At 41.2% G+C, this 14,962-nt stretch overlaps 1 protein-coding gene across 1 annotated transcript in view; it reads left to right on the top strand.

Moving 5' to 3' along the window:
- Positions 1-11,555: 11,555 nt before the first annotated feature.
- Positions 11,556-14,962, top strand: part of LOC126473217 (uncharacterized) — a 154,738-nt gene continuing 151,331 nt past the window's right edge. The window contains exons 1-3 of the mRNA XM_050100128.1: positions 11,556-11,586; positions 13,318-13,485; positions 13,559-13,699. Coding sequence (XP_049956085.1) covers positions 13,389-13,485; positions 13,559-13,699 — 238 coding nt within the window. The 5' untranslated portion in view covers positions 11,556-11,586; positions 13,318-13,388. The remainder of the gene's footprint in view (positions 11,587-13,317; positions 13,486-13,558; positions 13,700-14,962) is intronic.

The following is a 14,962-nucleotide window of genomic DNA, read 5'->3' as shown; positions in this document are numbered from 1 at the left end:
GATAGTAGAACATGGCCTCTGAACTACAACTTTAAGAGACCTTGTTTTGGTTGTTATTAACATCAAAGTGTTGAAACTTGTTATAAGTCTATTATTTAATAGGTTTCATCACGTGCTGTAGTCAGAACTTTCTAGTATTAATATAATAGATACTTAATCCACTACAAATAAGGACTTTTTGTTCCAAATTTAGTTTTCAGTGAATTACTCGAAAACTATTAGAGGTAGCTCAGTGGGGTGTCGTAGTTAATGTTTTTACACTGAACTGAAGCTTCATATAAATTTTTATATTGCTAAGTCTTTAATATTCAGCACCTTCAATTTTTCTTAAAAACGTGAATTCTGACCAAAATATTGCTTTAATCACATTAGGACTTGTACCAGTTAATTTTGACATACATCTGCACAATATGACCGAATTACGGCTTCGTAGTTTTATTATTTAGCGCCACTTATTTTTTTCTTAAAAACATTTATTTAGAGAAAGATATTCATCTGATCAATCTGAGACTTGATAGTTTAAACATTAAAATACTAAAGAAAATGCTGAAAAAGTTTGGAAAAACAACTTGAACTTTTAATTTCGTTTTTAAATTGTGGTGCAATACTTGTGTGCTACACACAGACGCATTTTGGTGATGTGGCGCTGCTAGCAGTGAACCGGGGTAAGTCCCGGCACACACTGTATCTCACAAATGATACAGTGCTTGTTTCGCCACATAAGCTGTTCCAGTGGACAGCATCGAGATAGTGTTGGCAGGTGTGCCTTGTCGTTTCTGTTTCGCAAACGCCTTTTTTTGTGGCACAAAGTATACTAGACAGACTGAACTGCGAGAAGTAGCTAGCGAGCATTGGTTGAGTGAGGGCATGTATTTGTGGAAACTCCATAGGAACAAAGAACATCGACTGAGACCATGTGCATGATCTCCGAACAGCAGTTCGCTTAATGGTTTCAGAGTGTGTGATTGTATCTCACGTGCACAGCTCAAATGGAAATAAAAAGTCTGCTATGTCAGACTCAGATTGTATTATTATACGTCCCCTATATCATCCACGTAGTGAAACACCAAATTGCTGACCCTTACCACCATGTTCGCGCTTAATTTGGACATTTGTGCCTATTGCATAACTACATTGCTGCGGTTGTGCTCCTCATTGTGCTGCACAACTCACGCATTCGGACAACAGTTCTCCAGCCACAGTACCTGGTGCTATTGATAACATCCTCCACGCAACTCAACTTATTAAAACTAATAGGGACACTCTTCAACACACTGTTCTGTGAGTGAATAATGGTGCTGCACAATGGAGTGTGTCAGACAACATACTCTGTGATTTTGCAATGAACTCCATTCTGCTCACAAAGTGGGTTGCATCCAAGTCACTCATTGTAATTGGTTGAATCTGCATTCACTCACTTTCGATCAGGTGTCATCCACGCTACAAGCAAATTCATTCGCTCTGGGCGCCGTGCAGCCAGTTGCATTGTTTCCATATGTGACAATACAGTTAAATGTCTAAAAAAAATTTATTTTATGTAAACAGCATCGAGTTAAAATCGACCAAGTAAAATGATCGACTGTATACAAAAGGTTAGTATTAAGGAAATCACTGTAACAATGTCAATAAGCACAAGTGTAATTTTTGTGATAAAGGTTCGTTGGAAGGGGAGAGTATTTTGTGAAAAATTAATTGTTGTTGTTGTTTTTGTTGTGGTCTTATGTAAGTTATAAATGTACTGAATGTAACATGCTAAGGGTATTAGAACGTGTAATTCATTTAAACTAAATGAAATCTAGTAGGTATGGATTCTGCTATGGATTTTCGACTGTCAGTCTTTTGGATGACTCTGGAGCGAGCACCGTAATGGAGGAAAGAACGAAAAACCAGAGCAGTTGCAGTCGAACCTTGACAGTGAATGTGTCGATGTGAGCCTTAAACGAGAACAATTCTGAATAAAAGTGCTTAATTTTTGGTGTGGCAGTGGTTTATGGTTCCTGAAGCTATCTCCAGGTTATTTTGTGGCGGAAAGCAAGAATATTCAGCTGGTTTTATATGATGGAATATGGAGCCGATGATACAGCAAGTTAACATAGCTATCGAAAGTGGGTGGTAGTTATTAATTAATTCCATCACTGGAGACATGAAGAGCCTATCTAAAATTTCGCACAGCAAGCACCAACTTCAACACCAATACAATTGCAACAAATCAGGCAAGATATTTTAGTATTAATAGTCTGCAGCAGTGTATCAGAATATTACAGTCAACCCATGGTTTGCCAAAGTTCTAATACAGTTTTCTTAAAAGTATTTGTTAGTATCATTGTCCCAAAGTGATATACGGATCCAAAATATCTTGTCAGTTCTGTTAAATCTAAATTTTGTATCATTCCGTATGGTCAGTCGCTTTCATATGTCTTTCTAAAGTTCAGTTTAATGAGATTTCTTGCCTTTAAATTTGTTCAACAAAATATTAACTTTACATAACTATTCAAAGTAAAGATGGCAGTCATTAAGTCACATCTCAATCTGCCTCCATCCTGTTTCCAAGTAAAATTGATGCCACAAAAGTCATTAAAGTAAATTTACTTCTGGCACATTAAAATAATATAAACTGAAAAAAGAATCGAAACTGCTCCTTCAGAGCTGGCGACAAAACCATCGTTGTAGATGTACTTTTCTTTCGGTGGACCTGTCGTACATAGCTGCAAGCTGTTTGCTACAGGGGCGTGGATAAAACAAAATCCAGGTAGGTCATATAAAGTGTTGCGTGTGTACATAATATTTTGTGTGGCGAACCAATCCTAAAAATCGAACCCCATTGTCCACATCTCGCATCGGAGAGAAGTTTAAAACATAAATAGGTGCCTTGCTAATAATAGTATTCTGTTCGGTAACACATGTCAAAATTTGTGTTCGAGGTTGTTGTTAATGTTAATTGTAACAGTGTAATATTGTGTAGTTTCAATGAATCTTCTCTACTGGGCTAACTAAAAGGTGCATATTTCTGAGAAGCGATATGTTGTCAGCGCGGGAGGAACGAAAGTTCTTTTTTTTTGTAAGGCAGTCCCGGCAGGTAGTGGTACATGCGCGGAGTGCCGTAAACCTGACTGCTAGACGGATTCACTATCCATAGCGTGGCCAACGCTACAGAACGATACAGAAGTTGTTCTGCACATTATTACTTCCGTATTAAGCAACATTAGCAAGTCATAAAGCTAAATATTGTCGCGTTAGCAATGAAAAAGGATTTCAAATGGCTCTGAGCACTATGGGACTCAACTGCTAAGGTCATTAGTCCCCTAGAACTTAGAACTAGTTAAACCTAACTAACCTAAGGACATCACAAACATCCATGCCCGAGGCAGGATTCGAACCTGCGACCGTAGTGGTCTTGCGGTTCCAGACTGCAGCGCCTTTAACCGCACGGTCACTTCGGCCGGCTAAAAAAAAAAAAAAAAAAAGGATTTCTTTCCCCTTTATGTAACGTTAAAAACGGTTCGATTACACGCGATTCGGATATTTAAAGTAGAGCAGTGAATCGGTCATGTGTGGAATCGGCTGGTTCGGTTACAGGTCCCACCTACAGCACATCAAATCACATTGTTTAGGAACTCTACTTGCATTGCTATTCTCCCCTACGAATGTCAAGCTGGCAACTGACTGGACAGAGGTCACTTCTTAAGCTACCACATTTTCAGCCATATCAACCAAGCCTGTGGTTAGCCGTTGCTGACAGCATTTTAGCTATGAGTGACATCTTCAGTGACGGAACGAAATTCGTCATACTACTTAGTTATTTGATGGAATACATCGATACAATAAGTGATGTCATCTTCACCACTCTCTCAGACAAAAAATATAACATTGTGAAAGTAGCATCACCTGTTCCCTAGAAGAAAAGTTACATCATGTCATCTATGAAAAATATTTAAAGGACAACTCTTCATAGAACTGTAGCGTCGCCTACACACTCAAATTGATCTTCACCTCATGCCTGACCACACACCATGGACATTATGGATCATCAAACTTCCTCTGCAAGTCCAACTGGGAACTACCACCCATAAAAAAGAACCATTGGATGCTTGCCTTAAACTTGCAGATAGAATATTTTCCATCATTCACCATCGACAATATATTAATAAGACATCAATGGCGTGGAATCTGACTTGCAACTACAGTGGGAGCAAAACCGAGCTTCCACCTACCATGAGTTGATCTCATCTCGCCTGACCCTAATCGACCCTGACGTCACTGCGTCTGACTGGGGTGATGACCTGCATGAAGTCACAAGACGCCTCACCCACTCACCAACCACATTGCACCTGCACCTGTGCAGAAGTGCTTCTGCTGGTGCCATGCACAGTTCAGTGAATTTTCTGGCAACTGTCGTCCGCAATGTGATTTCCCAAACTCAATGCACAGTTCGCATGTCTACTGAACTGTGCCAGCTAACTAAGCTCCTAGTCACTCACAGTGATGACGACAGCTCTCACCCACTTCGCTCTCTTCATGAAAACAAACTCTTCACACTCCACCACATCGCTGGCCAATACTTCCTGTCGACTCCTGATTGGAAATCAGTATTTCATAGCCTTTTTTTTATTCTTCCTGAGGGCTGCCTGCTCGCCCATACAGCTTCGTACAGCTGACAACTCGATAATCAGAGTCTATGGATAGCCCTGCACACTGGACCTCTATTTTGACGATGTTTTCATCTGGACATCTATAGTCGTCAGTACTGAGTGCAGTTTGGTTTCCGATCTGTCTGGCAGCGTGTTGACTCTCAAGGCTCATGGCTGCTCTGCCACAGAACCTGTCAGCCACACTCGCTCGATGGCCTGGCACAACGGCACCGCCCAATTTACGCACCAGCTTCCGCCATCCACGATAACACCCTGAAGCCATCAGTATCTTCTGGACTGCCTTCGCATCATCGACCGTTTTCAGAGAGTACAGCATGCACATGACGAACATCGTCTCCAACATGAAAACGATGCTATCGTTCATAGAATACACGAAGGAAGAGTTCCACATCACATGGCGTCATTTCTACTTGTTATGTCGACCACTTCGGGTCAGTTCCGATATCCCCTCTGCCCCTCTGCACCGAATCGACCCTGAAGCTCTTCTACGATCTGTAGATACCCTTACAGCGCCATCTTCATCAACTGACACAAAGGCCAGTACTGTGCTCTCCAGCATACCTCCTCTAATGTGCCCTTTCCTGCAAAACATATCTGTGCAATGTGCCATTAAAAACGGAATGCTTCATAAGATTTTCACTATGCCCAGTTCCCTGGTACATCACAGACGGCATCAGTTATGGCTGGGTTTACTCTGGGTCACTAAGGCAGCAATAGACTCACTCCTTCATCTGCCATTGTACGGCTGTTCCTGGACCTCATCCATCAAACTGGATGCCGGAAAAGGTGGATCTATCAAGTTGTGTGCTGACTATAGAGTTCTCAATACTTGCACTATACTGAACAACAATCCAGTTCCAAACATTCAGGATTTCACTCATTATCTGGCTAACGAACCTGTGTTTAATGTGCAAGATATTATACCTGTAAATCTCTATGTGCCTACACAGTATTAAAAGAGCGGCTATTACACCTTTCGGTTTGTTGAGAACGCTGTTCAAACACTTTATTGATATCGTATTTTTCAAGTTTCCGCTCTGATACACGTAACTCGATGACATCCTAATTTTCTCACTAGGTGATGACTCCCATAACTCCCATGATTCCCATGATCAAATAAGAGAACTGCCAACTTCGATAAAAGGAAGTCATTTACCTCAGTCATGTAATAAACGCCTCTAGCACTTGGCCTACATCACAGCATACAAAGACCATTCAACAACTACCGGCACTGCTGGACTACCAAGAAATACACCGGTTTTTAAGCATGGTAAATTTTTATGGAAGGCACCTTCCACAGGCAGCTAGCTTTCAGGCGCCATTCACTCAAGCCCTCACCAGCAAGAACGTTACGGGGAAATGTACACTCACATGCATGTAAGAGGCGCAATCCTCTTTTGAGTGCATTAAAGATTGCCTCGACTGAGCCACTACTTTGGTACACTGGCTAGTTAATTCCCAGCTCATCATAACTGCTGATGTGAGCGATTTCACTATTGGCACTGTCTTGCAACAAGGGGTGCAGATGACCAACAGCACAAGCTCTCGCCTTCGTCATGCAAGTGGTCAGTGTACGACTGAAAGCTATTAGCAGTTTATGAAGAATTAGTTACTTCTGGCAAGACATTAAACGACCACCTCTGATCATTTACATGCACCACAGACCACTCTTGATAGAGTTTTGGATAAAACTCGCCAATGGACCCTCTCCCCATATGGTTTCGGCGCTTGGATTATGTTGCACAGTTCATCACCAACATATGTTATCTGAACAGTGCAGGAAACGTCATGGCAGTTTACTCCTCATGCATCAACGCCCTGTCATCCTACTTTGACTACAAACAGTTCTCTGAAGTGCAATAGCAAGATGAGCGGTTACAGGCTCTTCTCCATGACCCCACCACGAAGTTACAGATCAAACTTTGGCCTACCCCTGATGTGATCCATCCAATCCTCTGTGATTTTTGCAAAAATGGTCACATCCTCTTGTTCCTCAAGCATTCTGCCATGCCATTTTCAACCAGTTACATAACTTGGTACATCCTGGTGTACATGCAACTAACCGCCTCGTGATGGGCCATTTAGTATGGCTTAACATGAAGAAGGACTGCAAATTTTGGACTTGTGCATATGTCCCATGCCATACGGCAACGTTTCACGACATGCTCAGCCTCATGCACCTCAGTCTCAGGGGACCACTCCCCATTTCTAATAGCTATCGGTGCTATCAGTGATGGACCATGTCACTCATGGGTAGAAGCTGTACTACTTAAAAATATAACGGTAGAGTCCGCCATTATAGTCTTCGAAATATGGATTTCGTGCTTTGGCTATTCCAAGTCCATCGCAACCAACCAAGGTCATCAGTTCGAATCAGTCCTCTCTACCTTGAGCTGTAGAATATGGTTGGCACTTGCAAATTCAGAACGACAGCTTATCACCCATGGAACAAAGGGCTCATCAAGTGGTGGCAATGCACCAAAAAGATTGTTCTCATATGCGTCTGTGGACTCTGGACAGAGGAATTGCCATGGGTGCTTCTGGGAGTCGGTATGGACCACAAACTCTATCTTGGAGTCTCACTTCCTGAAATTCTACATGGTGAAGTGCTATCCCTGCTGGCAGACTTTATGCTGCAAGAATCTTCAATTATGACTTCAGACCTGCCACACCTGGACTGACAAGTAAGTGACATATCGTTCACGTCTGTGTACATCTCCCTCTTCCACAATTGGTGTTGACAATTTTTCTAAACAAGGCACTGAAAGAATGTGAATTTTTTATCTTTGGTTTTACGTGATGACACAGTACGTCCAGCTTTATAGCCCCCATATTTGCTCCTCACAAGATACTTAGGAGGGACGATCGTACCTTAAATATATTATTAAATGGGAAACCTATGACATTGTCCGTTAACCATCCCAAGTCAGCGTGGACACTGAAAGAAGCTTTACCGGACTGTACTCCCCATACTTCTTCTTCCGACAACTCTCCCATGACTGTTGACATACATCCAGCTTTCGAGTTGTGAGTTGACGTCCATGACTTCCTCCCCAAAGACCGCAACATCAAGTTGATTGACAACGACCTCCTCAGTGAGGGGCAGCACTCAGGTTAGCAGATCACAAACAGCTCAATTGTCCATCACTTTCACAAAACAATGAAGTTACCACGTGACACTTATACTGCCGCTCTCACCTTCCGATTTTACACTGACTGTATCCCCTCTGTCATAGCCCCATGCATGCTGTCTCGTGACCAAACTTCGTCACCACCATCTGCTCCGGTGACGTCCCACCGCACTTCCAACCTGTGACAGCAGCAATCAGTCACACTTTGGCAACACCCACCATGTGCTAGTGTGCTTCCATGATTATCACCTGTACAAGATGCAGTGTACATCTTTTCCAGTATTGACCTTGCAACTGATGACAACACATCCTCCGCATCCACACGGCACATGGATGACCACTCCATCTCCAAGTTGCCTCAACGCTTCTGCACTCTGTGCATCTTCGCCCACAGTGCTCCTTGCTATGGCGGCGAGGGGAGGGAGGATTTCTGTGGGAACTCTGTGACAACAAAGAACCTTTTTGGTGGCCGACCAACGCCGCATGCGCGATATATGGCCAGCAGTTCACTTAATGGGCTCAGAGTGTGGAGTTGTATCTCGCTTGTAAAGCTCTTGTGGAAATAAAAACTATGCTATATCGGATTTGGGTAGTATTATTATACATCCCACGTGCCATCCACCTAGTGTAGCACTACAGGTTCAGATATCCTAGTTGAATGATGTCATGGAACTCAAATGAGAAAGCTTCGATAGAAATCTGAACAACGAAATTGAAGGTAGCACAACAAAACATTTGACAAACTTACAAGAAGACATCTCTCAAAGCTAACACCAAATTCTAGCACTGCTGCTTCGTTGTTCAACCTGAAACAACATAGACAAGCGAAACACTATTCAAGTTGAAGACCAAAACAACGAGAGTTACATAAAAGAAGGCAGACGAACTCCAAGGCTTCTGTGACAAGCTAAGCTGTGACTTCCGCACTTCCTCCATAGGGTTGAGGGTCTGCACTGCACAGCAGAGGCAGCTATCCAAGTAGCTGACAGTGTGTGTGAGGTGCACACAAGAGTTTTTTTTAGATTAGGCAAACTAGACAAGAAACTACAGTGTCATACCTCAGTGAGAAACTTCAAACAAACTCAGGACAGGAGTATGTAGAGGAACTATGTCTCAAGTTTAAAAAAATAGTTGACCAAGCACTGAAGTGATGTTTACCCAGTAGAACATTTCATAATGGGAAAGATCCATCATGGTATACAGTCATTGTTAAGAAACTTCCAAAGAAACAGAGACTATTACATAATAGGTATAAAATAAAGTATAGGTTTATAAATAGATAGGTGCTGAATGAAGGGCATTTAGTAGTCTCGAGACCAATGTGTCAAGCCTTGTGTGGCTACAATAGCAGAATATTGCCAAATGATCTTTCCAAAAAGCCAAAGAAATTCTGGTCATATGTAAAGACTGTTAGAGGCACCAAAACTAGTGTCCAGTCTTTCATGGACGAGAATGGAAATGAAGTTGAGAGTAACAAAGCAAAAGCAGAAAGGCTTTTCGAGTGTTACTTAACAACAAAAGACCCAGAAGTATTGCCACAAATTAATTCCCAAATCACTGAAAAAGTGTGTCAGATAGGTATTAATGTCAGTGGGGTTGAGAAACAGCTGAAAACTAAACTAAGCCCCAGTGGCCGATGGAATCCCTATCAAATTCTATACCCAGTTTAAAGCTGAGTTAGCCCCTCTGTTAGCTATAATCATTGTAGATCCCTCAAATAAAAAACTGAGCCCAGTAGCTGGAAGAAAGCATAAGTCACAGATGTGTACAAGAATGGTAGGAGAAGTGATCCACAAAACTATCGTCCAATGTCCTTGACATTTCAGTAAGTATCTCGAACAGAACGACCTCCTCCATGCCAATCAGAATGGATTTTGAAAACGTAGATCATGTGAAACACAGCTCGCACATTTTTCAGTTGACATCTTTAAACCCATACATCAAGGCAGTTAGGTAGGTTCAGTTTTCTCGACCTACAATTGTTACCAAAAGTATGATCATACAGAGTATGAGGCGAAGTATGTGATGGGATTGAAGATTACTTAGTACGGACGACGTGGTATGTTATCTTGCATGGAGAGTCATTGACAGATGTAAAAGAAACTTTGGGAGTACCCCAGGGAAGCAACTTTGATCCATTGCGGTTCATGTTGTACATTAATGATCTTACAGACAGTATTGATAGTAACTACAGGCTTTTCGCAAATTTTCAAAAATGTAAAATTGTGAACTTCACAAAAATATAATATCTTATTAATAATTAGTGGGTCACAGCTAGAATCTGTAAACTCATACATAAGGAAATGATGTCGAAAGATCACATCAGCTCATCTGTGGGTAAAGCAAGTAGCAGACATCGGTTTATTGGTAGAATACTAGGGAAATGCAATCAGTCTACAAAGGAGAACGCTTACATATCTCTCATGTGCCCTATCCTAGAATATTGCTCAAGTGTGAGGGACCAATACTGAATAAGACTACCTGGGGATATTGAATATATATAGAGAAGTGCAGCACAAGTGGTCACAGCTTTGTTTGACATGCGGAATAGTTCACTGACATGTTGGAAGAACTGAACTGGCAGACTCTCTAAGATAGACAAAAAGTATACCAAGAAACTTTAATGGCAGTGTTTCAAGAACTGGCTTTAAGTGAGGAATCTTGGAATATACTACAACACACTACATATACCTCCTATAGGGATCGTGAGGATAAGACCAGATAAATTACAGCATGCACAGAGGCATTTAAACAATCACTTTTGGCCTGCTCCATACATGAATGGAATGGGGAAAAATCCTAACAACCAATACAGTGGGACGCACCCTCTGCCATGCATTTTACAGTGGTTTGCAGAGAATAGATGTAGATCTGGATGTGCATGTAGAGGAATAAGAACAATAATCAACAAGACTCACCAACCAAATGGACAATGGAGATCAGGAAAGTGAATTAGTAAGAGATAGGCCTACAATGCAACAAAGGATTGCCTTTGCTGCCCTATATCAAGATAACCAGAAACTAGGTTATTGTTAACACCTGTTCAACTACTTTTGCAAATATAAAACCAAAAATAAAAGGTTCAGAAATGTCCATGATGATTCAGAAGAGTTAAGACTAGCATTGCAACAAATTGAAAACGGAGAAAAAAGACGACATTGAGAACAGAGGCGTAAGATGTAAACTAAAAGTAACTAAAACATTTCAATAGAAACCGTGCACCAGAACTGACGAAGAAACTGCAGCTAGGTCTCAAGAATGTAAAAGTTTTAGTAGCAGAAGAGGAAGCTGAAAAACCAAATATACACTTGAAAAATTACAGAATGTTTATGGACTGATTCAGATGCTATAATGTGAGTGAAAAGTGTGTAAAAATATAGAGCAGATTCTCTGGCAACAGCGGGTCTAAGTGCTGGGCGATGGTGGGAGAGAGTGCATGACGCTAATATATTAAACGGTTTTTAACTATCTCTGAATGTTATGCTTGCCAGTATGGCATCGAATTAGTAGAGTGTCTCTACAGGCCAGTTGGGTTGTCGATGTGATGGTGGAGTGATGCATGAATGTCCGTTCCCTATGGATACGGGATTTAATGTCTAGTCCTTTGGTTTATGTGTTTATTTATAAATAATGGGTGCAGTATCTTCGCATAGTGACATGTTTGTTTAATCATAGCATGGTTTGTTTACAAGGTGGTTAAAATAACCTCCTTGGTTTGTTTACGCTCTGACGAGAGTGATGTCTGCAGACATGCGGAAGATCATTGGTACTTGGTAGAAAGTGTTGTGCTCGTGGTGGCTGTGTTTAGCTTCGTATGAGCAGTTGCCAGCGGGCTCGTGCGCATGCGCAGAGCCGAATTCGTGTATGAGCAGTGCCTTCCTCCCGCTTCTGGCTACTTGGAGCGTGGCTGTTTGGTGTATGAGCAGTAGCAGCAAGTAGCCAGAAGCTACCCGGAAAAATTTTCCTGGCGCGCCCAAGCTGCCAGATTCGCGCATGCGCAGAGCAAGCTGAGTTATAGTGGGGGGTCCTTCCCCACGTGACCCGTACCCGTGTATATGTTTCGTGTCTTCGTTTACAGCTCCCACGTCAAATGAAAACAAAACAGATTTCTGTGGCCGGTAGCCATCAAGTGAATTAATATACATTCTCATAACCATGAAAGACCAAAATAAATTAGAAGTTTCAATTTTCTGATTTTATATTATTTCCACGTTATTAGCAATCAACCATTAATGTCTTAATGAAGCTATTTCTGTCTGTTTTATAGAGAAATTTGCTTCAGTTAATTTTTTTTGCGCTGAGGCAGTTAGTTTATTTGAAACGAAGTGTTTCATTCCGCGCTATTGGCTACTTTCAACCTCGTTCAGTTTAAAGTGCAAATTTTCGTTTTCTGGGACGAATGACGTTATACCATAATAAAGAACCAAACATGAGAATACAGTACGGGACCTCCAAGAAAATTGGTATCACGAGAACCACATGAAAAGCTGAATATCAGGTACTTCAGAGTCCATCTGGACATAGAAACGTGCAATTAGAGCGGAATGAAGTATTTTAGAATGGTTTATGAAATTCCGATGCTACTGGAGTAGTCTCTGATGTCCTGTTCCTTTTATGACACTGTAAGATCTCTTAATGCTATATACGTACGAACATACGTAAACATTGACTTGAAGCTAAGTAGGCAAATTTGGTCAGTATTTTTGAACTAAATATTTTGTTTCAAATATAACGACAGCTGTAGCAGAATTTTATAGATCTGCCTTCTGTGAAAGTGTTTTTCGATCACAAGGCACTTGTCTAGTACTTCCTCTGGGCCTGAAGTTATTTCTTAATTTGTGTTTACGTCTTAAATTGGTAGAATGCCATTCTATGCTAAATTTTAGACTGGCAGCATACCATGTTTTATCGTTCTAACTCCCCACATGGCTTCATATTTATTCCTAGGGTAGAATATAAACTGTCAGTTGTACAGTTTCTTTGCCTCACAGACAACCATGTTAATTTTTTCACATTTTGAAATAGTCATGAAATTTATTGTCCTTTATTCCGGTATAAGCTACACAAGAAACTGTCTCTTTTTTTGTTGCAAGTAACTTGTATTCCATACTAGTAGCTTTTTGCAGTGCTGTGTAGATGTAAACCTGTTGGAAATGCTGCATAACAATATTGGAGAGTACGAATTAAAAAAAAAAAATATCTGTCAGTCACCCCTTAGCAAAATTTTATGGTGCTTCGAGCTGTGGAGTCTAATTTTGAAATGATATTTTGCCAATAACTGCTTCCTTATTTGCACCCTTTATCTGTGTGAGATATGATAAAACAATTGCTCTAAGTACAACTCAGTTGTCCTCTCAACAACATGCCACACGGGCGGCACGGCTACACATGGTCACGTGATGCCCCACCAGAAATGCGACGAAAAGCGTATGAGCAGAGCAAGCACCAAGCACGGGCTGCCTACGTCATCGTAGCTGCGCATGCGCACTACAGCCTGTTGTCTGGCGCTTTCTGGTAACTGCTCAAACGAACCTTTTGTTGTGTAGTTGAGGTTATGACGTGTTTTACGCGTGTGCCCACAAACCATAGTATCTTTTAGTAACAAAATATGGGAAGGAAAGCCCACTTTGTTGGGGATGGCCGACAAAAGAAAGGCCCGGGGCGGAAGGCAAGGAAACAAAAGGATCCTGTGATACCGGGGTTAAGTAAGTTATTAATGCAAAGTTAGAATATTGATAATATTAAAATTGTGTTGTTGATATTTACGTATTTTGCTAGGAAACGACGGTATCTATAAGCCACTCAGCCACAGACAAAAGCAACGGGCCGTAAAAAGAGCTCATAAACTCTCCGATTTGGCTGAGAAGCGCAAAACAGCCGACGTTAAACAGAAGAACGCCGCCACGAAAGTTAAAGATGGTGAGTCCTCCACTTCCGGCATTAACGCTTAATTGTTGTCTGTAGTTCTCACCCCCCCCCCCCCTTCCTCATTTCTCCTAAATGCTTCAAATTCTTCGCGTCTACATAGTACGTACATACTCTACATACCATCGTGAAGTGCATGGCAGAGGGTATATGTCTTTGTACCAGTTGTTATGGTTTCATTCCATGCCATTTACGTATGGCGCGCGGGACGAATGATTGTTTAAATGCCTCTGTACGTTCTTATATTACTTTAAACTCGCCCACGCGATCCCAATGTGAGTGAAATGTAGCGGATTGTAGTATATTGATAGAGACATTTATACCAGTATCTTGAAACTTTGTTAATAAATTTTTTCGCGATAGTTTACGCGAATCTCCAAGAATCTGCTAGTTCAGTTTCTTCAGCATCACTGTAACACTCTCAAACAGGTCAAACAAACCTGTAACCATCCAAGAATGCTGCCCTTCTCTATATACGTTAAATAACCCCTGTTAGTCCTGTTTCGCTTGGGTCCCAGACACTTGTGCAATATTCAAGAAAGTGTCGCATGAGTGATTTGTAAGCAGTCTCCTTTGTAGATGATTGCGCTTCGCCAGTATTGTACCATATACTGAAGTGTTCGAACTTCTTTACGAACAACTGAGCCTATGTGGTCATTCCATTTCATATCCCTACAGAAGTTACACTCAGGTATTTTTACAATTTGGCTGATTCCAACTATGACTCATTGATATTACCATCATAGGATACAACTTTTTTTGTTGTGTGAGATGTAGTTTTATATTTCTGAACATTTAAAGCCAGTTGCCAATCTGTGCACCACTTTGAAATCGTATTAAGATCCGACTGAATACTTACGCTTCTTCTTTCAAACTGTACTTTGTTATGGATAACTGCAGCATTTGAAGAAAAGTCTGAGGTGGCTATTAATATTGTCCACAACATCATTAATGTACAACATGAACAGATAGGGTCCCAACACACGTCTCTGGGGGACTCCCGAAGTTACTTCTACAGTTAGCGATGACTCTTAATCCAACATTAAGTGTGGTGCACTCCCTAACAAAAAGTCTTTAATACAGTCACAAATTTCATTTTATACACAATATGATTAAACTTTTGACAATAACTGTAGGCTCCTCAGTTTTTTTATCCAGCACAATGCTGTAGGTGAATTACTCTTTTTCACAATGAGGAGGCAACGATACATCATAAAACCTATCAGCCTTCCCATCTGTAATGTACAAAGTGTACAC

The sequence above is a fragment of the Schistocerca serialis genome, chromosome 4 (assembly GCF_023864345.2).
Source record: "Schistocerca serialis cubense isolate TAMUIC-IGC-003099 chromosome 4, iqSchSeri2.2, whole genome shotgun sequence".
Taxonomy (NCBI): Eukaryota; Metazoa; Arthropoda; class Insecta; order Orthoptera; family Acrididae; genus Schistocerca; species Schistocerca serialis.
This window is presented reverse-complemented; position numbering and strand designations above follow the sequence as displayed.